The sequence below is a fragment of the Micropterus dolomieu genome, linkage group LG11 (assembly GCF_021292245.1).
Source record: "Micropterus dolomieu isolate WLL.071019.BEF.003 ecotype Adirondacks linkage group LG11, ASM2129224v1, whole genome shotgun sequence".
Taxonomy (NCBI): Eukaryota; Metazoa; Chordata; class Actinopteri; order Centrarchiformes; family Centrarchidae; genus Micropterus; species Micropterus dolomieu.
Window position 1 is genome coordinate 18,124,957 of NC_060160.1, and position 21,474 is coordinate 18,146,430.

General features: G+C 40.4%; 1 protein-coding gene across 6 annotated transcripts; it reads right to left on the minus strand.

The window, feature by feature from the left end:
- Positions 1 to 330: 330 nt before the first annotated feature.
- On the minus strand, positions 331 to 21,361 carry LOC123978855 (RAS guanyl-releasing protein 1-like). 6 transcript variants are annotated; one of them, XM_046062382.1, is made up of 19 exons: positions 19,335 to 20,137; positions 19,173 to 19,220; positions 18,629 to 18,816; positions 17,799 to 17,974; positions 12,034 to 12,139; positions 10,525 to 10,587; positions 10,306 to 10,437; positions 9,501 to 9,654; positions 9,136 to 9,309; positions 8,190 to 8,306; positions 7,829 to 8,104; positions 5,441 to 5,521; positions 4,322 to 4,426; positions 4,035 to 4,144; positions 3,423 to 3,567; positions 3,254 to 3,290; positions 2,708 to 2,839; positions 1,656 to 1,975; positions 331 to 1,565 (listed from the first exon to the last, which is right to left on the minus strand). In XM_046062382.1, exons 3-19 carry the CDS (start codon positions 18,763 to 18,765, stop codon positions 1,431 to 1,433), a joined length of 2,400 nt encoding a protein of 799 aa, XP_045918338.1. In that variant the 5' UTR covers positions 18,766 to 18,816; positions 19,173 to 19,220; positions 19,335 to 20,137; the 3' UTR covers positions 331 to 1,430. The 6 variants fall into 6 exon arrangements, with proteins under 6 accessions (XP_045918338.1, XP_045918340.1, XP_045918339.1 ...); XM_046062384.1 differs by lacking the exons at positions 18,629 to 18,816; positions 19,173 to 19,220; positions 19,335 to 20,137 and adding exons at positions 20,211 to 20,265; positions 21,272 to 21,361; XM_046062383.1 differs by lacking the exons at positions 18,629 to 18,816; positions 19,173 to 19,220; positions 19,335 to 20,137 and adding exons at positions 20,211 to 20,289; positions 21,272 to 21,339.
- Positions 21,362 to 21,474: the final 113 nt, after the last annotated feature.

A 21,474-nucleotide genomic window follows, 5' to 3' on the forward strand; every position in this document is an offset into this window, starting at 1 on the left:
CCATAATTTTTTTCATAATTTTATAGGTAAATTCAGATAGATTTTTTATTATTAAACTCTGCTTTCCTCTTCTTTACAAGAAACTTATTTAACCACAACCTATTAGAGACAATAATCCAATTGTAATGCTTTTTTGTGCTTTAATTTGAAAGAAATAGTCAAGTGAGTTAAACACACCGATATCTAATTAGAGTGCTATATTTATAGTAAAAGGTCACAGAGATTCTGAAAACTGAACGTCAATAATCATCAGCAAGAAGCTATAGCAATATTATGAGGCTTTAGTGACCCCCAGTGGTCAAACTGAGTAACACAAGCAATGCTTTTACATAGAATGTACAGTATTTATTGTAATGAGAGAACAATACTGAAACAAAGGATGAACCTTGACTTAATTGTGTATACTTTGTATCTACAGCACATTACACACATTACAGACACATGTATCCCAACTCCCATTCACAGCACAACACTGCTACAATGGGCCACACAGAACAATGACATGACCACACAATAACAATTAACAAATCAATCAATCAATCAGACGCCAACACATTCAAGCATAAATAACTGAAAGTACCAGTATACTGTACAAAATGTTCATTTAAGTCACCCTCTTAATGAACTGTGTAGTGTTTCAGACAATAAATATTAACAGAAGCACTTATTTTGCGCATTGGCACGAACAGGGACAACGATGCAACAACAGTTCTGTACATCTGAGGCCTCCAACATTCATTCTGCTGCTATGATCAGAGGGCCCTCGTCATTAATAATAATGATAACAATGCAATAAACTTCTTGTTTTTGAAAACTGTTTTGCTTCATACATTTTACTACAGACTCTGATTTCCATTTTTTTATGTTTAACATAAATATCTAGTATCATTATTGATCAGGAATTGATCAAACACATTCTGCTCTGTTTTCACTCCAAAATACCGCACTCCTTCATTCAGTGATTTAACATAGGAAACTCCATTCCACCTACTCTTAATGGTTCACTACATAAAGTGAGTAATGCTCATTGCAACGACTTTCATTCTTTCATTCTTCGGTGAACAATACAAATGCAGTAAAGGGCCTTCATCTGCTCACGTTACACTTCTTTAAATATACCACTACAGCGTTTTTAGTCGTTTTACTGTTTTTTCTGTGCTGTGTACTGTAGCTGCTTTCAAAAAAAATCCATACACACCTCCAAAACCTCATTATTGGTGACATACTGATTGGCTTTTTTTGATTAACTGTGTACCATTAGCATTAAAACACAGGCTATGTGCATTATATGCCACTTTATACCATGTGATGCCAATTTGTCCTGTTATACTGATAAAATACTTGCATTGTTCATGACCAATAAGTTAAACATTGGAACCATACGGGGGCAGCACCAGTCTCCCTGGAGAAGGTCCAATGTGTGTATGTGTCTAGGAGGAGGAGTCCTCCTCCACAGGGTGGAGAGTGTGCCTCTTCAGTAGAGTCTTTAGTATCTCCACCTCCCGCTCTGCCTGCTTCAGTTTCCTACGTAGTGTATCGTTAGCTTTCTGGAGCCTCAGGTTGTCCTGAGAAAGACAGAAGATTTGAATAATGTACAGTAACTGTGGTGCATTTAAGTACCGTGCATTAGGAGGAAAAGTGGTCCTGACACTCACTGATTCCAGAGATTCATAGGCAGGTTTGCTCTCCTCCTCTGGATCCTTAGGCACAACAGACTCTCTGTTTTCCCACTTGGCACAGTGTCGCTGTTTTCTCTGGGGCACCGGGCTGGGACACAAGGCGAGGGTGGGTGCTGCTGGGACCAGCAGAGAAGGCTGAAGGCGGGTGGCCTCAGGGGCTGCAGAGGAAAGCTGGGGTCCCTCCGTCTGGGTACCACTATGGACCTTCAGAGGCCTCAGGTGGGAGGTGACAGGGGAGTCAGGGCTCCAGTCTTTGCCGTCATCTGGTGGGTAGGGGAAAGGACACTCCTCTGAACCTGGAGAGCAGGGCATTACTAATAATTATTTCAAATGAGACAAATGGAAAATGTAAATTGTTTATTGTGGTGTACTTTTCAGTCTTTAATCACAATCATGTCTTAAAGTAGAATAAGCTCACTAGATTTAAGCAATCAACGACCATAAAATGACTCAATTCAGTATGCAATGGAACACAAGCCAAATAAACCATATGAGAAAATAGCACGTCATAAATACTCATTTGAAGAAGGGGTAGTGTTAATAAAGCCCCCATGTTTTTAAGATGTGTCTTGTTGAAAGTTCTTCTGTTCTGAATATAGTAGCTTTCTCACAGCAGGTGGGTAGCTTAACTATTACTGTAAGTGAAACAGTTCCTAATGACAGCTGGAGGGAAATCACCCTGACAATAGACACTGCGCTCTAGAGTTGTTTTCTAAAAGCAGCAGCAAACAAAAGTGAAATCATGTAAATTCTGACTTTAACTGATTTCTGTAAAGTGTGGCAGGCAGTGATTACAGGAAATGACATCGCTTAGTTGGTGAACACATGCCTTCAAAAGTCACCGCCACCAAAGGGCACGTCTTAGAGACTGCTGCCATGTTACATGCATGTTATTGTCTTACTACGTCAGGTGAGAGTGTTCATCTGTGGGAAAATGATAAAAAATGATTGTGACTGTGTGATAATAATGTGTGTGTGTATCAATGGGATTGTTTGTGCTTGTGATGAACCCCATCACCTAAACCCACCCTCTGAGGTGCCCATGGTGACAGGTGTGGAGCTCGGCGTCGGACTGTCGATGGCGTTGGTCATTTTGGTGTTCTTTTTGCACTCAAACGCCACCTGGTCCTTGCACAGCTTGTGGCAGTTCATCCCGCAGTCTGAGCCAAAAGAATGCACAACTTGTCACAACAGGAACTAGCGTTAGTCTAACATCGGCAAACTGACTTCTACTGACTTTTCTTTGAACACTATCTGTGCTGCAAATGCAACTGTCACAGAGCTTGCATGCTTACTGTCAGGCAAACAAATAACTCTCAGATCTTTTGAGGGACGGGGGAGGGGGAAAAAACTGTGGTTCTGGCAGCAGACTTTTTCTGTTTGTTTTTTTTTTTTCATGTGCTGCAAGATTCAGCTAGCTGTGTGCAACACAGAAAACCACACTCCACCTTCCTAAGATAGCTTCACTTTACCTGCTCCCCACAAGATACTCTGTTCACCTCTCCTCATTTTTAAGCGAGATACTTACATTTGGCCAAAGATAGACATGCCACAAGATTGAGTGCAGTAATTACCTTTGCATCTGTAGCCTTGCTTGATGACACCCCACAGCTGTAAAGAATATGGAGAAAACATCAGTATCATCAAGGAAAGCGTATATATTTGGAGAATCTGTAGACTTGTGGGGGCAGTAAAGCCCATGTTTCATCATACACCTTCATCCTTGACTGCGTGGTGACTTACAAAGCCTGAGCAGTTATCACAGAAGGTGGGCTTCATGTAAGTGGTCTCCTGGAAGTTGTGGACAAAGCCAAGACCTAGTTTGGAGCAGATTACACTGGCCCGCATAAAATAGGCTGTGATCTCCTCTCTGCTGATGAGGCCTTCCCTGGACAACACATATACGGCATCATTTAACACAGGAAACATAGCTATAAATGCATGCATACACTGTGTGTGGGCAAAAAACATTTTGACAAATATTTTTGAATTTTAAGTTAGATTATGTTAATGTTCGGTAATGTCTGACATGATGTATTTATGACTGCACCCACTCATTGGCCCTATGTGTTAAACACTATATCATTTTGTCATTGTGTACTGTGATAAGAGTGTTGTGAACACAGATCTAAAAGATAAACCACATGTTCTTCTGTGGGTTGTCAGTATCATGTACAATTGGAAGGGCATGAGAAATGTTACAGTGAATATGTAGTAAGGGGGGCTATGGTTAGTTTTGCAGCTATTTTATGTTTCCTGTTGCTACACTCAACACTACAAATACCACTTTTGATTCCTCTCTTCTGAGCTCACCAAATGAGCTCAGAGCGAGTACGTGACCTGTCAAACACTCACTTCTCTTTGTCCATGACACAGAAGGAAAAAGGAAAGCTAGCAGCAATTTTCTCAAATTCCCCTTGAGAAATGAAGCCGTTCTCGTCGTGATCGTAGTTCTTAAACACGGACTGTGAAAGACAAGAGGCAAACACCATTGTTGCTCAACTATTAGTGAACAATAGCTGCAAGAGCAGGCTGTCAAAATGGCAGCATCCAGAAGAATAGTTAAAATAAATGATTATGGTTATATAACAGCATTGCTGAGTAGCTCTGCGGAGGCTACACTTGAAAAGGGAAGCACTTACGTCCACCATTCTCTGTACATGTTTACTGATGGTTCGGGGGTCGGGTTTAGGAGCAACTCCTGATGCCCAGTCCACAACCACTGGAGGTCTAGAGGGGGTGGCTGGCTGATAGAAAATGAATAAGTCATTAAAAAAAACAGGCCTGGGTAGGCAGATAAACATGTAAAATATTATCTGCGCAATTATATTGCACTAAATAAATACACAACCTGTCCTTCAGAAGCAGAAGCAACACCGTCAACTAGCTACTAAAGAGCTGAGTTATGATTAGGACATTAAAGTATTTTGACATTTTAGGAAATACACATATTCACTTCACTTGCAGAGAGTTAAATGAAAAGATTAATACCACTCTCATGTCTATGACACGAGCCAGCAGCTAGTCAGGATAGATTAACTAGAAAACAGGAGGAAAGAACAAGCCTGGCTTTGTCTAAAGTTGAAAACGACAATTTGCTTTTATAGCCGTTCGTGTGCCAGACCAATCTTGGCCTCCTGACATTTTTATACTTCAGTTTTTGTACAAATTAAACAAATAAGTTGCATGTTTATTCGTGCGCTTTTGATGTGTTAGCAGGTGGATTTTGTTAACTTTGAACAGAGCCAGGCAAGGTGTTTCCCCCTTGTTTCCAGTCTTTGCCTTAAGCTAAGCTTAACAGGCTGCTGGTACTTAGCTTCATTTTTAGCGTATGGATAGGAGAGTGGTTTCAATCTTCTTATCCAACTCTTGGCAAGAAAGAAAATAAATGCATTTCCCAAAATGTCAAACTATTCCTTTAAGCATTACTCATCTTTTGTTTTAATAATATTCTCCTGATTTTATCTGAGCCACCAGTTCATTTCAATGTCTTACTTTCTTTTTTTATCACATCTTTATCCTGTTTATCTATTTTATATGTAAATGTATGTTTTCATTTTCCTGTTATGATTTTTATTTTATTTTTGGCTCTTTACGTTTACCGGCTGCTGGCTTCGCTTCTTATTTAGCATGCAGACATGGTAGTGGTCTCAATCTTTCCATTCAACAAAAAGTAAATAAGCCAAAAAGCAAATGTCAAACTACTGCCTTCAAGCCAGCTGGTAAACAGTTGTTAAATTAAAGTGTCTCTGCTCACTCACAGGTGCTTTACAGTTCTTGGGTTCCCTGGCATAAGACAGTTCATAGATCTCATCCTCAGAGTAGTAAAGGTCCAAGGACAGCTGTGGGGAAGGAGAGAGCACATGTCAGGACATGGGAGGTAAACAGAAAGAGAAAGAGCTGTCTGTAGATTTTTATCTTTGAAATATGTTTCGATGAGGGCAAAATGAGGTCACGGGGTAACTATTATCCCTTCATGGGCATTCTGTTGTTCAAGTACGGTTAAAGCGCTGCACACAGATAGCACAACAATACAGAAATCTGAACTCACTCTCATTCACACTCAGTTCGTCACCCACACACTCATAGATCAGACTCTTATCACACCCACGCGAGCACAGACGATCCACATGCTCATTTGCATCTGTGCTTGTGTTCTATACAATCTAATGAATCACATGAAGCTACATAACAATTTAAAATGAATCTAAATGAGAGATCTTAATTCAAACAAAAAAAGAGGGTATATGGAAACACATAGCGGCGGATGCCGGGTGGTCAAGTCAGAGATAGCGGAGAGAGTGGGGAAATCTACAGTACACACTACAAGATTATACACAGGCATTATTGAAACCAGTTAAACCTCAAAGAACTCTGGATGACAGCTACTTTTGGAAGTGTCAAAAGGAAGTAGATACTTTTCTTCATTTACTGTGGAATTGTTCATTTGTTTCTACTTTCTGGAAACAGGTATTCAAAAGTGTTGGAGAGTGGTTGCATAATCCATTGCCAGAATGTACCCAGTTGTGCTTATTAGGAGACAGGTTTCTCCTCAACACCAGGTATATCCAAACAAAAATGTGGACTTGGACTTCCATTGGCACTTTTATTGGCACTTTTAGGATTGCTCTCCACAACTGGAGTCAGACAGCTTGTTTTTGATGAATGGTTAAAATTAACGACAGATATTGCTTCTTTTGAATCTTTAATCTCAGTGAAAAATAATTATTACCAAGGAAAGTTTTAGGAAGTCTGGTCTCAATTTTTAATGTGTATTAAAAAAGAAACGTAATGGAATGAAAATATTCCTACTTTTTTTTTTTTTAAACTGTGCTACTTAATTTATTATTTATACTTTGTGCCCCCCTCTTACTCCTTATTTTATTGGTGTGGCTTCTTTTACTTATTACTATATGTGCTCAGATTTGTTTTGTTCTATTTTGTTTGCTGCCTGTTCTTGTACCTCGATTTAGTGTAACATCCTGTCTTGTGTTTCATTATGTTGTTTATCTTTTGGGAAACTTAATCAAAAACTTGAATTACAAAAAAAATAGAACTGCAAGCAGTTATAATCGGGGTCCAAGCCACCCATGCAATTCATAACAGTGGATGTCAGCAAACCATTGACATTTAACCAATGTAAAGTAATGTTTTTGGATGCAGCTATATTGTCGCATGTTGTGTATTCAGTAAACACGCTCAGCATAACACACTCTATACTTATAGAATATACGAGGTTTTTGGAATTTGTGGGGTCCCCTATGGGTCAGACTCAAAATGCTTTGGCAAGTCTCTTTTCAAATAAGGAATGAAGATCACTATAAAGATATATGATGATTGGACAAATGGCCAATGAGTCATTGCCATTTTCTGCTAAGCCACGCCCATGGCAAAGTTTTTTGATTGATGGGGGCCATGTTTTTACAGTTGAAATCCAAATAGAGGTCATATTACTGTTTTTCTGATTATACAAATTTGCAAAAAATCAATCGGGCCATGCTTTATCGTCCGGACGCGTTTCTGTAGAATAGTGTGAGTTGGATATTTCAAGTCAGTTGAACTCACGGTATGGGCGTGCCAACCATTATTAAGTATTATTATATATATAAGTATTAACATTTTTGTCATTAATATCACCCCCATGAGGCCTCTTACTCTCCGTCGACAACTAATCCGATGGTTTGTCATTATTGCCAGGAGTACTTTTTTTAGATTAGATTCTTTATTGTCCTTTTCAGGAAATTTGTTTCCACAATCTATATTTACACTGGGTTCTACACTGCCCAATTAATAATAACAACAAGGCGGCGAAAACTAGCCACATGTGTAATTACTCATTATGCAAAAAACATACACCCTAATTTATTGAATGAAATGTTAAAACAACTTTGTCATTCGGCACTAGGGTTAATGAGTTTGAAGCTTAAGGGCTTAAATTATAGCATACCTGATGCGGGTCAGTTGTTTTGTGCAAGTCATTTTGCATTTCATGTACAAACTATTAAAATTTGGTGTTAACTTTGGCCTGCAGCATAACTTTCATTGGCCGAATAATAATAAACAGTACAAAAACAAGAGGGTTCCTGCTCTTCCTGCTTGGATCTCTAAAAAAAAATCTAAATGCAAAGTTGCACTGAAAGGTGCACTACCGTCAACAGATGGACCAGGTCCTTGTTAGCGTCCAGCCTGGGAGGGATCTGCTGGAGCTGGATCAGCTCATTAATGTGGCTGTAGAGTGCTTGGAGCTTCTGGACATTCACCTTGTCATCCTCCACATAGTCTGACATGGCTTCATTGACCGAAATCAGGTCTTTGAGGTGGACACCCAGGATGGGGATTTTAAAACCTGTACACCTGTTGTAAGCTTGTCTATAGTTGTCATAGTTTCTGCAGGAGGACAGCAGGTCTGTCATCTCGTTCAGTACCTGGGGAGCGAATAGAATTTTTGGTAATGATTAATGTGAGGATGTTTTGGCTCTATTATCAGCTGGATCTTATTGTGTCATTTACCTTGGTGACCTCACTGGGTACATGTGAGGTGGTGTCCTTCAGTCTGGAGATCGAGCTGTGACAAAGCCCTCCCACCACCGCCATTAGTGTGTTGTAATTGTGCATAAGATGTAGACTCTGGTGGACGTACACAAAGAAGCACACGTATCAGTCCATCCACGCACACACATATAAACACACACAATTAAACTTGCTCCAGGTAGCCCTGGTTATATAATCCACAACGCTGCAGTTACATAAGCCACTTATATTGTTGCCTTTTTCTTACTGTGCTCTGATATCTCACTCTTTTCTCACAGTGCTTTTCCCTCTCTTTTCAGTTCTCTAATTCGTGCTGTCACTGGAGCATTATGGTGTGAAATTCGTTTCCACACCCGTGGGTTTTGAGGTTGATAGCAGTGAGCAGCAGCAGACTGGTGCATTAGTGTTACAGTGCAAGAGGTCCTCCAGAATACAAGCCTGCCTAACGGCTCCCTGAAGCCAGCACATCACTTCTCAGCAGGCTGCATGCGGCTTCACATTGGAGTGGTTTTAACAAGCAAGGTCTACAAGCAAGCAGCTACACTCACGAGTCATTTTTCCCTTTTCCACTTCCACAAACTCCTCAGTGTCTAAGTGTGTTCCTCTTGATGAGTCCATTAGCTTGCATTCAGTTAATCTTATTCTATTGGTAAAATCTTTGGATACGCTAAAAGCCTGCAGCAGAGCTCTTGAGAATCATTACCAGCTCTCTGTGAATATGCATTATGCAACTGCCAATTATGTGGCATCTATAGTGTTGTTCAGAGCAGTGACAATAGACTGTCATTAGTTAGATAAGGTGTGTGAACAACAGCACGTAGATGCAAGCAAAGAGGAAATGTGTCAAATAGAGTTCCAGTTTTCCTTTTTGCTAAACCAGGAACAGAAACCGTGAGAGGTAGAGATGGGTTGATTAAACCACTACCTGGGCCACGTGGATAAACTTGGTGAAAACCTCAGCTCTCAGCTGAGCGGTCGGCCTGCTCAGCACCATCAACTGAACCCACTGGGAGATACCATTACACAGGGCGATTGAACGTTCCATCACGGGGATGTCCTTCATGCAGCAGCTGCGAATGTAATTCTGGAAGTCTACAAACTGGCAGAGAAAGCAGAGAGGCGAGCATAAAAGTGCTGCATGGAAACTGCAAGTCATTTCCCTCCCTGGGAGGAAACACCACAGTTTTATTAGTTCATAGAGATGCATGTCAAATAAAAAAATCATTAAAGTGCAAAAGATAACCTATATATACACTTATATAGTCATATGTCATGTGTTTGTATGCTCACTGATATCCTGCAGAAGGACTTGAATTCCAGGTAGGTGAGATGCTCAGCCAGCTCAATGGGCTCGAGGTGATCAAAAAGAAGGGAGACCTTCCTCTTTTTACTGCAGTTAGCTTTGATCTTCTGGCTGGCCTTCCACGACCAGTCCCGTTCACTTCTAGAACACAACATAACCACATTTACAATCAGCGTTACTGTGCACACTCGCTGCTCATTATTTTAAACTCTAGTCAAGATGCAAACACGTCCACACATTGAATTTTGCATTTATATCAAATTATCAAACATCCTTTTGATATGCAGCCATAAATTGTACAGTTTGGATTTAAATAGGGCTGACATAATTTATTGATTTGCAACAATTCAGCAGTTCCAACTTCTCAAACATGAATATTTCCAGTTTTTTTATAGTCTTCTATGATCATAAATTGAACATCTTTGGATTCTGTTGGTCAGATTTTATAGACCAAACGATCAATTGATTAATTGAGAAAATAATGGGCAGAGTAATCAGTATTGAAAATAATGGTTAGCTGCAGCCCCAGATTTGAATTTTTCACTGAATACCAAGTAGTCACTTATGACATGTAGTAACTTAAATACTAAACTAGTACAAGAAGACAAACATACATATATGTATGTCAAACAGTGTGAAAACAAACATTTGACTTAACTTTGAAGCTTATGTTCACTGTTCAAAGACTTCTTGATCGTGACTGATTTCAACATTTTCCATGACGGAACAAACAACTGAGAGTCGTGTAGGCCTAACGTCGCAGTTGCCAGCTGGTCAGAGATTAACACTTACATCCATTTGGTCTCTAGGAGAGAGCAAAGATGCTCCTGTCCCTGCTCTCTGATCAGCTCCCGGAACTCGTCCAGGCTGTCTGACAAGCTGTGGTGCAACCGGAACATCATCCAGAATTCCTGGACCCAATACCTGGAAGTCAGGGAGGATACCATGTGACTGATACAAAACATACAATTAAAGTTTGACTCTTAAAGTGTGTCCATGTGTTAAACTGACCTGATGAAGTAGCATATCCTCTGGCACTCCGTTGGCTGCTCATTGTCCACCGCTATTTTAAATGTAAGGGCTTTGGTTAAGGATCTAGTGCTGACTGACTGGGGTTATTAACCTGAGTAAAGTGCAATTTTATTGTCTTAAAGTTCAAGCTGGGACCTGCATCAGGAGTCAGCAGCTTCTCATGCTTAGCAACACTTTTGTCTAGGTGAGAACAACTAATTTGCAAATCTGCTGATCTTCAGGACGAGGTGTGTTTTGAGTAAATAATCAACAGATGGTTGATTTCACTGCAGTTTCTTTCGTGCTAACAACTCATTAATAAAAAGCTACAGCAGCTGAACAAAAACGCGAACAGAAGTGGCATTTGGTAATGTGGGAGGAGGCATCATTGAATCATTTTGGCATACAGAAGTTAGTGAACAACACAATAAATACCTCACATACTGTAGAACAACTGTTGGAGTAATGTGCATTGTTTACTGGTAGGACGCTAAAAAATGTTTAATCACCATGTAAATATTCATTACTATGGTCAATTTGCTCTCCATTTTGCACCACAACAACACTATGCAGTGCACACAAAATCATAATCCTTATTATAAGAAGCAGCTTCTATAAACAGACAGGACACTATAGCTCTCAATTGGCACATAAAAAGGCTAATTGCGTCATGGGAGCAGAAGAACTGCCCACGCAATCCCAAGGCCAGACTGTGATGAAGGCTGTTAATGGCCCCCGTGTCTCTTTCCTGATGCTTACCCACACACTGAATTTATTTGATGTATCCTTTCGGGTCTTCAGCTCAGAATGAGAGGGTTAAAAATAGCAGAGGGGCATTTGGCGTTACATGCTCTGACGTGATACATGTGAGTGGAGGCCTCTTTAAGCAAAAAGGTCTGTGTTTAAATATAGTTGAAGAGGACTTGTATGTGAAAGAGGCAGAGGTAATTAACACCTGAAACCCCAAGGCTGCTCGCCGGGCCAGCAGGCTCCTCTGAGAGGCTTTGTGACGCCACTGCTGTTTCCTGAATGGAAGCCTAGATTACAGGCCCTCCACTCAAGTCACGAGACAATTACACCAAAAAAACATGTTTCTTTTTAGGTGGTAAGTGGGGAAAATGAAAGAGACAGAATTAAGCATTTTGAAAGAGACCAAATACGTGATGGTAATACTCCCTGTTATTGAATGCATGGGACACGAGGCACAGAGGGAAGGAAATTTACACAGACAGAGATGTAAAACATCTACAGCAACTGACAGCAGGAGTAAACACGAACTGCCACTTGCCAATCACATTTTACTCTGACAGCTACAGGCTGCACTGTAAGCCAAGTCCAAGCTTGATTGCCCGTTGCTGTTGACAACCACAGGAAAGCAGCACAGCAGAGCCATTGATCTGATCCCATGTTACATTTAGCGCTCAGAATTGGCCAGTGCACTGTTTGTGCACTGGCTGGTGTTGTGATAGCAGTTATAGCTTTACTGTATGTTGGACTGTTGAAGGATATAAAGTGATGAGTTTGTCCAGCAGATCACCGGAGGAGATGAGGAGACGATGCATGGTCAGGCTGATGTTCAGCAGGTGGCTGCTCCCACACACACAACCCTCCGAGTCTGCAAGACAATGTGCACACACTTGAGTTTACTCTCATTGCTACAAAACGGAGAACTAATCCTCTTAAAATAAAAGTTGGAACAGTGATATGAGGTTTCTCTTGTTAGGTGGTATCTGCAAGTAAAAAAAAAAGAATCAGTGGCATCTGACACATCAAGTGTGTCTAACTTTACTTTGCATCTATCATTTCTATGCTTTCACAAAGTTAGCTGGTTGAACTGGGATACAAGAGCTACTGCACAAACTAAAAGAAGTAGTGGGGTGGTGATGGCGCATAGACATCCACCATTGTGTCCCTGAGCAAGACACTTAACCCCTCGTTGCTCCAGAGGTGTGCGACCTCTGACATGTATAGCAATTGTAAGTCGCTTTGAATAAAAGCATCAGCTAAATGAATAAATGTAAATGTAAGTATTCATTATACAATAGCCTAAAGCTTATTATTAGTTATTATGTTGTATTTATTGGAATTCTCCGACAGCAATCAATAAATCAAATGCTCTGACAAAAAAAATTAAAAAACATCCAATATCTGTGGCTGTCGCAGAAAAAAATAAAAGGAACAACAACTCTGTGTTGTAAAATGATAAATGATCCACCTAGTAATAAGCACGGCCAATTATTTCATTCTGTCCGAATGAAATTTTGGCTGGCCTGCCTGTCTAATTGCCTACGCATGCACTCTACCCATGCAACCACTGTGCATCAAAGTGTGTTTTGGAGGAGTGGCTTTGGAGGAAGGCTTGAAGAGATGTGATTTTTTTTCAGTTGGATACTTTCAAAATCTAGCTCTCTCTTGCTAGTTTCTCCAATATTTCCTATCGTAGCTTTAATTTGGACCAAAACAGACTAAACTGTCAACTGATATGGCTGGTGGCATCAGTCAGTAATTCCCACCAAAAAAAAAACAACAATAGTTACCTAGTCCATCTGTACAGTATGTGTGTACAGTATGTGAGACTGAGGTTCCATCCACACTACTTCGTTTTAAAACGGAGACCTTTTGCTACGTTTGCACCTCCCGTCCAGACGAAAACGAAGACCTAAAACGGAGAAGTTTAGAAACGCTGCCGAACCCGTTTTGCGTTACTAAACTCCGGAGGGCGTTTTAGTGGAGACGGGCAAAAACGGAGGACTTTAGAAACGATGCCACAAACGCTCACGCTCGGTTCTCTGATTTGGTCTTATAAGTCAAGCAGAAACACAATGCTACTGACAGAGTTTTTGAGTTGGTATTTTTATTCAAATATACTGTACCGTGCAAATAACACTTAGGCCTATCTGCCTACACTTGTAGGCTACTGTGCATGTCGGCGTTTACTTTGCAACGACTCCCAGTCTGTTTTCCCGCCACCACACTCCCGTGTTACATTCAGTAACAGTCCCAGCTCCTTATTGGTGCATGCAAAAAAAATCTGGTCTGATTCTGCGTCTGCATTTCTTTTTTCTTTCGCCAAATCTTCTGTAACTACGGAACAGACCGTCTGCTTCTTGTTTACACTGGCATGCGCATGCCCAGTGTGCCTGACCGGGCAATAGATGTGCGTTTTAAGTCGTTTTAATGTAGATGGAGATCAACTCTGATATGCAGCTATAAAGCTGGTGTAAACGGAAATCGTATTCGTTTTAAATCTCTGTAAATCTAGCTGTAAATCTGTAAACTAAAACGGAGTAGTGCAGGTGGGGCCTGACTGAAAATAAACTACAGAGCCCAGGAAGGAACATGTCACCCAGTGTGTTGTGGCTCACTAATTAGTTTTTACTAGCTTTTAGACAACAGTATAGGCACAGAGAAATAAGGTTTTGGTCTTTTCATGGGATTTGATGATGAAATAAAAATACAATATCACATCCTTATCCTTTAATTACTATTTCTGGGGTGAACTATGACCGGGTTGAGAACAAGTACAACTCAACAAGTATTACTTGTGAATCCATCACTGGACAACACAGGGTTAGGTCAAGCACACACAAAAACAAGTTATACACAGACTGTAATACATTTCATTATACTATCCACTGTTTCTGAAGATTTGCTTTTTCCTCAGATTGTGTGAACCTCTGTGGCTTGTTTGTCTCACTACCTTTTCGCTTCCTTTTTCCTTACGCATATATCTCACTTCCTCTCTTTGTGACCAGAGCACCTTTTCCTTATCTTGGTTGTCAAAAACTTCTCTACAACTGACATCTTGAGAGCCACAGAAACTTTCTTGTCAACCAGTTAAAAAAAAAAAATTAGACTACGTGTGTGCAAAATATTACATAAGGTCACATTGCCAGATCTGATCTGTAATTGCAGAAAACGAAATTTTCTTGCCCACTTATGCAAAGCAACGCACCACTTATCTTCTGCAAGACTTAAAAATACTGCTATAAGCAGTGAATTAGTGGGTGACATAAAGAGGAAGAGCCTTTAATTGCGTCTTTGAAAATATTATTTATACATCATGGGAAATTTTCCTCCCACAATATAGAGAGAGAACACATGGTGCTGAATTTTGAAGAACAACATTTGTGAATTCTCAAGCTCAATATTGTTTCCCCCTTATGCTTTACCAGTATCTTGACACCATCAAGGACATCAGGCATCTGTGGACCCATTTTTAAACCATATCACCTTGGAAATATCTTGGGCGCCATGGCAACCTGTTTTCTAATCTTTGTTATCTGTAAGCAACTCACCACTCCAGCCGCAGCTGACTAATCCAGCCCTCATATCCTGCATTGGGTGTGTTTCTGTTTGTAACACGCAGCTACTACCAGCTAAACCCAGCGTATGTGAATGACCTCATCAGTCAAGTCAATAAGACTTCAAAAGAGACAAGTGAAACAACATCTAGTTTTCAAGATGACATGGCTGGGAAAGCAGCAACCTTAATGCAGTTAAGACATTTGTATATAAAGCAATGCCCACTGCTTCTAGTTGACAGTTGTGTTCAACTCAGCCTGTTGTAATAAAATTAGCAAATTGAACTTGTGTTTTAGTTCACAATCTGGTAACAATCGGGTGTGAATCAGCCAAAGTCAGGCCTATGGCAAATGCACAGTAGGAAGTCATGACTCTCCATCAGGTAAACAATTACGCCATCATTTTTTTCACAACTTTCCAACCATTCACTGTGCAGGGTTAATTGCAAAAGGAAATCCCCTCTGGACTATCTGTTCCTGACTGGAAAATTAGGAAAGCTCCCGCCCACGACACTGGAACTGCATGATGATGATGTATGGCTGTGTGACTGCACAGTGATAAACACTGTCGCACGCTACTGTCTAGCCCACTTTTAAGGTTATCTTAGTCATTCATCAGCGGCTCCAAACCTGTGTGTGGCTTTTCCTTGTTTTGACAAGAGTCTATCAGACTGGATTGTCTCTTTCACCTAGGGTGATGTTTATCTCTCTGCACTGAACATAATAATCAGGACACACTGTTACTTTATGGACTATGTTTCACTTAAAAGCAGTGATTTCCAATCAGTGCTACTAGTACCCCAGGGAGTACAAGTTGTCAGGGTGTACATTGAAAGATTGTAGTGTAGCTTGACTAATTTTATAAAATAGAAATTAACAATTTAATTGTCCACATATTGAGTCAGCTATAGCACCTGGACACCTCATGATAAGAGTGCATGAGCAGTTAGCAAAGAAACATGGATTTATTAAGAGAACACAAAGAAGTTGAAACAGCTAAAAGCAGTGGATAAATGGTAAAAAAAAAAAGATGGTTACATTATTAAAATAGATAGTAAAACAGTTAAGGATGATGGATAACTAGTTAAAATAGCTAAAAGCAATGGATATATACAATAGCTAAAATTCATGAATAGCAGTTGAACAAGTTAGCCTAAAGTAATGGATAAAGTGCTGAAATGGTTAACTTCGATATAGATAATGATTAAATGGTTGACATAGTTAGCTAGCAGTAATGGATAAATAAAATAGCTAAAAGTAATGGATAAATGGTGGAAATATTTAGCTAACAGTAACGGATAAATAAAATAGGTAAACGTAATGGATAAATGGTTGAAACACATTTGGATCATGATGAGTCGTGTCAATGAAGGGGCACCACCCATAACTGAGTTCATCTGACACCGCTGTGGGGGTTTATCTTACAAAATGAGGTGGGGAGCCCCTAAGGTTCAGGGCTTTCTACATAGTAGAAAATTGAAGTTCTCACTGTAAGAAATATATTTTTTGATGTCTTACATATTTTATAAATACCAGCTAGTAAAAAAAATTTAAAACCTGTATTAATGTAAATGAATTGTAACCTGCACGTTTGGTGAGTGCGGCGCAGCCCAGTGCAGTGTAGAGAGAGCAATGATGTCAGCAGCCATTGATCCACACCTCATAGTGTTCTACATTTCAAAGGCTGGTCAGCATCTGAGGACCACTGTTAGGGAAGCTGACCTTTCAGCTCAGCCAGGCTTGAAGCTGCCATCGGGTAATCCTTCAAATAGCTCTTACGTGCACTCTCACATTTGAAAAGGTGGCAATGACTCGGGGACCTTAGGGGTTCGCCTGTGATGTGGGCCAGGAGGAGCAGGACTGTGCTCTATTTTATCAGGAGCAGCTGTTCAAGGAAAGTCCCAGTCATAACGCACTGTAGAAAGTGAGATACCGTCTTGATCATGTGCGTATGGATCTCGTATTTTGCACAGTGACACTGAAGTAACTTTTTTGAGCAAGTGGTCAGAGCATTGCATGATACTGTACTACATGGTTCCTTAACACTTCCTCTTGTTAATTCTGTTTCCTACATGAATCTGAAATGAGCAGCAGGCTGTTACTGCCCGGACAAATGTAGTTATGGGACGTCATTTTATGTGCAGCCTATTGTTACACCTCTCCATTGCTCTTGCTCCATTTGTGTAACCAGGCAACGGCAATTTGAAAGCTTGTCTCTTCAGAGACACAATCACCATAACTCTGAGAGCACTCCAGACAACTTGATGAAGCCAATGATTTTTGCGTGATTGATCAAACTACAGCCAACGCAATCCCTACTGAAACCCTCTGCATATCTTGTATACAGTAAAATATTAATCGGCAAATACAGTGAAGAACACAAGGAATTAGTACATAAGAATCATCATTGAACATTTTCAAATCACACGAAGAAAATACACAATCAAGGTTAACCCTCAGACAAATCAGACTGGCAAGCATCAACAGGAGGGATTTCACCTTCAAAACATAAAATCCTACATTAAACAAATATAAATGCAGCTGTGTTAAGAAAATCCATTTCACTTGCAAATGCAAAGCTTCCCAATCCTGCTGTTTAGATGCCTGCCCAAACTTGTTGTAGATTTGCAACAAAATGCCAGGAAAGGGAGTGGAAACAACATAGACTTCTGGGAAACTACAACAGTATATTTTTTCATTTACACTTTTCCTGTTTTCGAGCTTAGCATCTTATTGTTTCTCAATAACAGAGACGAATACTGCACAACAGCATCAATCTTTAAAAAAATGTACACACATACATATATATATATATATACACACACACACACACACACACACACACACACAAAGAATTGTAAGACTTCAGTGTTACACAAACTTGTTCCAGAAACACCTGCTTCACGCTTCTCCAATACTCCACCTGGTCAAACTCAACACTAGTGCCAAAGCGGGCCAGCAAGGACTTACCAAAGGACTGCAGACAGGCCTGGATGAGCTCCTCCCAGCTTGCCCCCTTGGTTAGGTGTCCCAGGGGCATATTTGGTTTAGCCGGGACACTTTGGGTGAGACTGGGCTTGTGGAACCTGCGAGGGCGGCCTGGGGGAGAAACTCTAGGCCTGGAGGTGCATCCTGGAGTCACCCTCCTTGAGAAACAGCAACACAAGTAGAGTTAGGGGGAGGAGTGAAGCAAGGGCTTGTTGTAATGAAAGTGCGTTTCTCTATTTGCATATGAGGATGTAGGGTAGCCTATTGTATGTGTATACAGACTACATGTGTTTCAAACCATTATTGTATGAGACCACAGATTAATACACATGAAAAAAATATGTGCATGCCTAACTGTCACAAAACACTGGGGCGATTGTTTAAACTTTAAGAAACCCCCATAGGATGTTGCGATTCATTGTTCTCATATCCTTCCTTTAACGTGGGGAAATACCGGTTGATTGCGGACATCCAGTCTAAACTGTTGTTGAGTGACCAGTAAACAAGAAGGAATGTGCTCGAAACATGTGCAGTTTGAGCGCATCGGGTCATGAAAGTAACAACAATTCAGATTAAAGACCACGTTAACCTCTTGCGCGTTGGTGCGCAAAATAGTTGGTTAGCTTCATTTCACTTTTACGAACCTTTCAGGCACAAATTAAGACACGCCTGTTTATGTACCACTACGAAAAGTCAGTAATACAAAAATTGATAAATCAAATAAGCATCTGTTGAATAAGCACGCGCGTTTTCGCCAAGCCAACACCAGACGCTCTTCAGTAAAACCATTTAAAAAATGTGATCTGACTTACGCATCCTCCTTTCCCTTTTCGTCCGGCGTTACACTTTCGTTTTGGTTGTTTTCTTTTGGTTGACATCCCATGGCGAGGTACTGGGCGACGAGCGGCTGAACTAGGCTGTCCATCTGTGTTCTCCTCGATGGGAGCATTTCATCACTCTGCTCGGTTAAGTGTGCCTCCGCGGTCTCCGCAGCATTGTGCTGACTCGTCAATGAACATTACACAATTAAGAGTCACCCAGCTTGTCGGCGAGTGGGCGGCGGTGGCTTGTCACTCACACAGAGTGGGCTCCGCACTTCACCAGTCGTCAAGTCGAGTTCTCATAGGTTTATAATTTACAACCTTCATCAAAGAGTTGCTTTATTCGGTGAGGTCTCTCTTGACATGGGGAGCCAACAAAATGAGAAGCAGTTAATGTTTCACTGTCTTCTCACTTATTTGAAACTGTAATAAGGATCAGTAATTTGATCATAGATTTCAGTCTCCACATATTTATGCTGTCCTTTATCAAATCATATTCAGCAAAATAAAAAAATCTCATTAGATTCACACAAACCCAAGGTCCATGTCTCTTCGGGTCTTAATAGCCTTCATTTTGCAAAATCTGTGGGAGGCAATGACTTTTTTTTAGTTTACTAAAACATTTTTGTTTGCTCAGCCTGCAGAACAGGAAAAGGCTGGACCTTCCTCTAAAGATAACAGCGGTTACAGGTTGTACCATACTGTAGGTGGTCCAGAGAAGATGTTTCCTGAAGGCCTTTCAACAGCTTTAAGAAGTTCTGTGAGTCTTATCACATGGATCCGGGTGGAGAACAGAGCTCTGTGATAAGGGACTCATGTAGACAGCATGCCAATGAATAACAGCACAGTCAATTAGTTAACATTTGATTGCTAAGGGCCATACATAGACTGATTTAAGGGATTTTGAATTTTAGAATTTTGAATAGATAGGTAGAGAGATATAGAATTTTACTTTTTTTACTATGACTTAAAAACTACATCTACAATCACAGTTAGTGGTTCACAAGAAGAAGAGCACACCTGAGTTCTCATCTGCATACACTGCTGTAATAGGTAATATGAAAATCTTTACATATGCAATTAATCACAGCTTTTCGTTGACCACAAAACATCCAATTTAAGCAAAAAAGAAATGTTGATGAATAAGCTTTGTCTTTGCTTTTTTTCACTTGACTTTAAGTGAGTATTAAGCACAGGAGAAACAATACACAACAAAGGACAAATAATTTAAGGTGAGTACAGTCTATGATTAAATCTGAGACGGCTCTGTGTCTCCTGCATCCCAGAGCGCCCTTCCTTTGATTAGGTGTCTACCTGTGTGCTGTACACAGACAAACAGTAGCTGGAGTTCATGTGTTTCCACAGGCAGCGTGAAGTCATGAAAACCTGTGTATTAGCAGCTGGCTACTTCTGATAAGATAGCTTGCCTGCACACTTGTGTGTGCCATTGCTGTTATCAGACCAGCCAGGGATGCCTTAAGGCTGCCTTTTTGTCATAACAGTGAGACTAGTACTGCTGACAGAAATGCCCTGCTTAAATAAACATTAAAAAAAAAAACTCAACATACATTACCATTTGGGGTTTGTGTTACTTGTGACCATGGCCTCTTTGTGAGTCTCCATCCAACCTTAGTCCAAAGACAAACACATACCTATAAAGAACAATGAAAGGTAAAAGTCTGCCTTCTACTACAGGAGTGACTTGATTCAACTTGTTCCAAGCATTTTAAACACATCTCACTGCAGCACTGCTTCTGGCATTATATGATACATTTGGGTGGATCATATTTCTACATCGGCTTATGATTATGCACCCTGAGAGACCCCATGCAAAGTTAGGAATGTAGATGCTTCCTTAGATAAAATCTCTAGATAAGTGGCCAATGGCAAACAAGTGTCAAATGTTTAAAAGAGAGAATAGTTTTGGGTTTCATGGCAGAAATCACATAGCTTTTCATGTACATGTCATCGTATCTTATCTTATTATTATCTTTATTTGCATTTTGTATTGTAGAGGTAAAATATCAGATGTGTTTCGCCTGCATACCCGGGTACAGATCATCTAAAGATGATGAGTTCAGGCATCAGCCCTGTGGTCTGACGCAAAATATGCAGCATGGCCAATTAGTAGTCAGCCAGTCACTGCTGCAGCCAGCAGCACAATGATTTATGTCTTTAGGGTGTAAGTAAAAAGGGCAGTGAAGGATTTCTTGATAAATTATTAAGATCTAATTAAACTATATTCAAATGTTATCTCTCTAAGGATATAGTGTGGGCCAACACAGGGCACTGACACACTGTACGCAGGCAAATGAAAAATGGTCACATGCACACACTTTGTAATGTGGATGATAATGTATGACTGCTTTTATGTAAAGTGTCATTGTCCGATAGAAAATTGGCAGAGTTCTAATAAACAAACTTGGGTCTAAAGAGTGAAAGACCTCGAGTAACAGCAATTAGATCAATGCCTGGGCTGTGACCACCCCCTGGTGGAAATTTTGAATTATCTACTTACACCTGGGAGCATACTGGCCTCTGGTTTTGAGAATTACCTACTGCAGTGAATACTGTATAAGATGAAATAGCTCACTCAAGTGTCAGTGTTGCATTTCTTTGTAGACACTAGCTTACCATACCAGAGCTGTCTGCTCCTGCTGTTTTTCACCACCACAGACTCCACAATTAGCTGAATCTGAAAAAGTAGGAGCAGGACTGCAGTACGCTTCAGTAAAACAAAAATGTTGCAATCAGTCCGTAAACTATAAAAATTTTCATTTTTAGATTGATGTGCCCCCTGATTTTAATAATATCTATGTTTGTTAAACTGGCTTAAC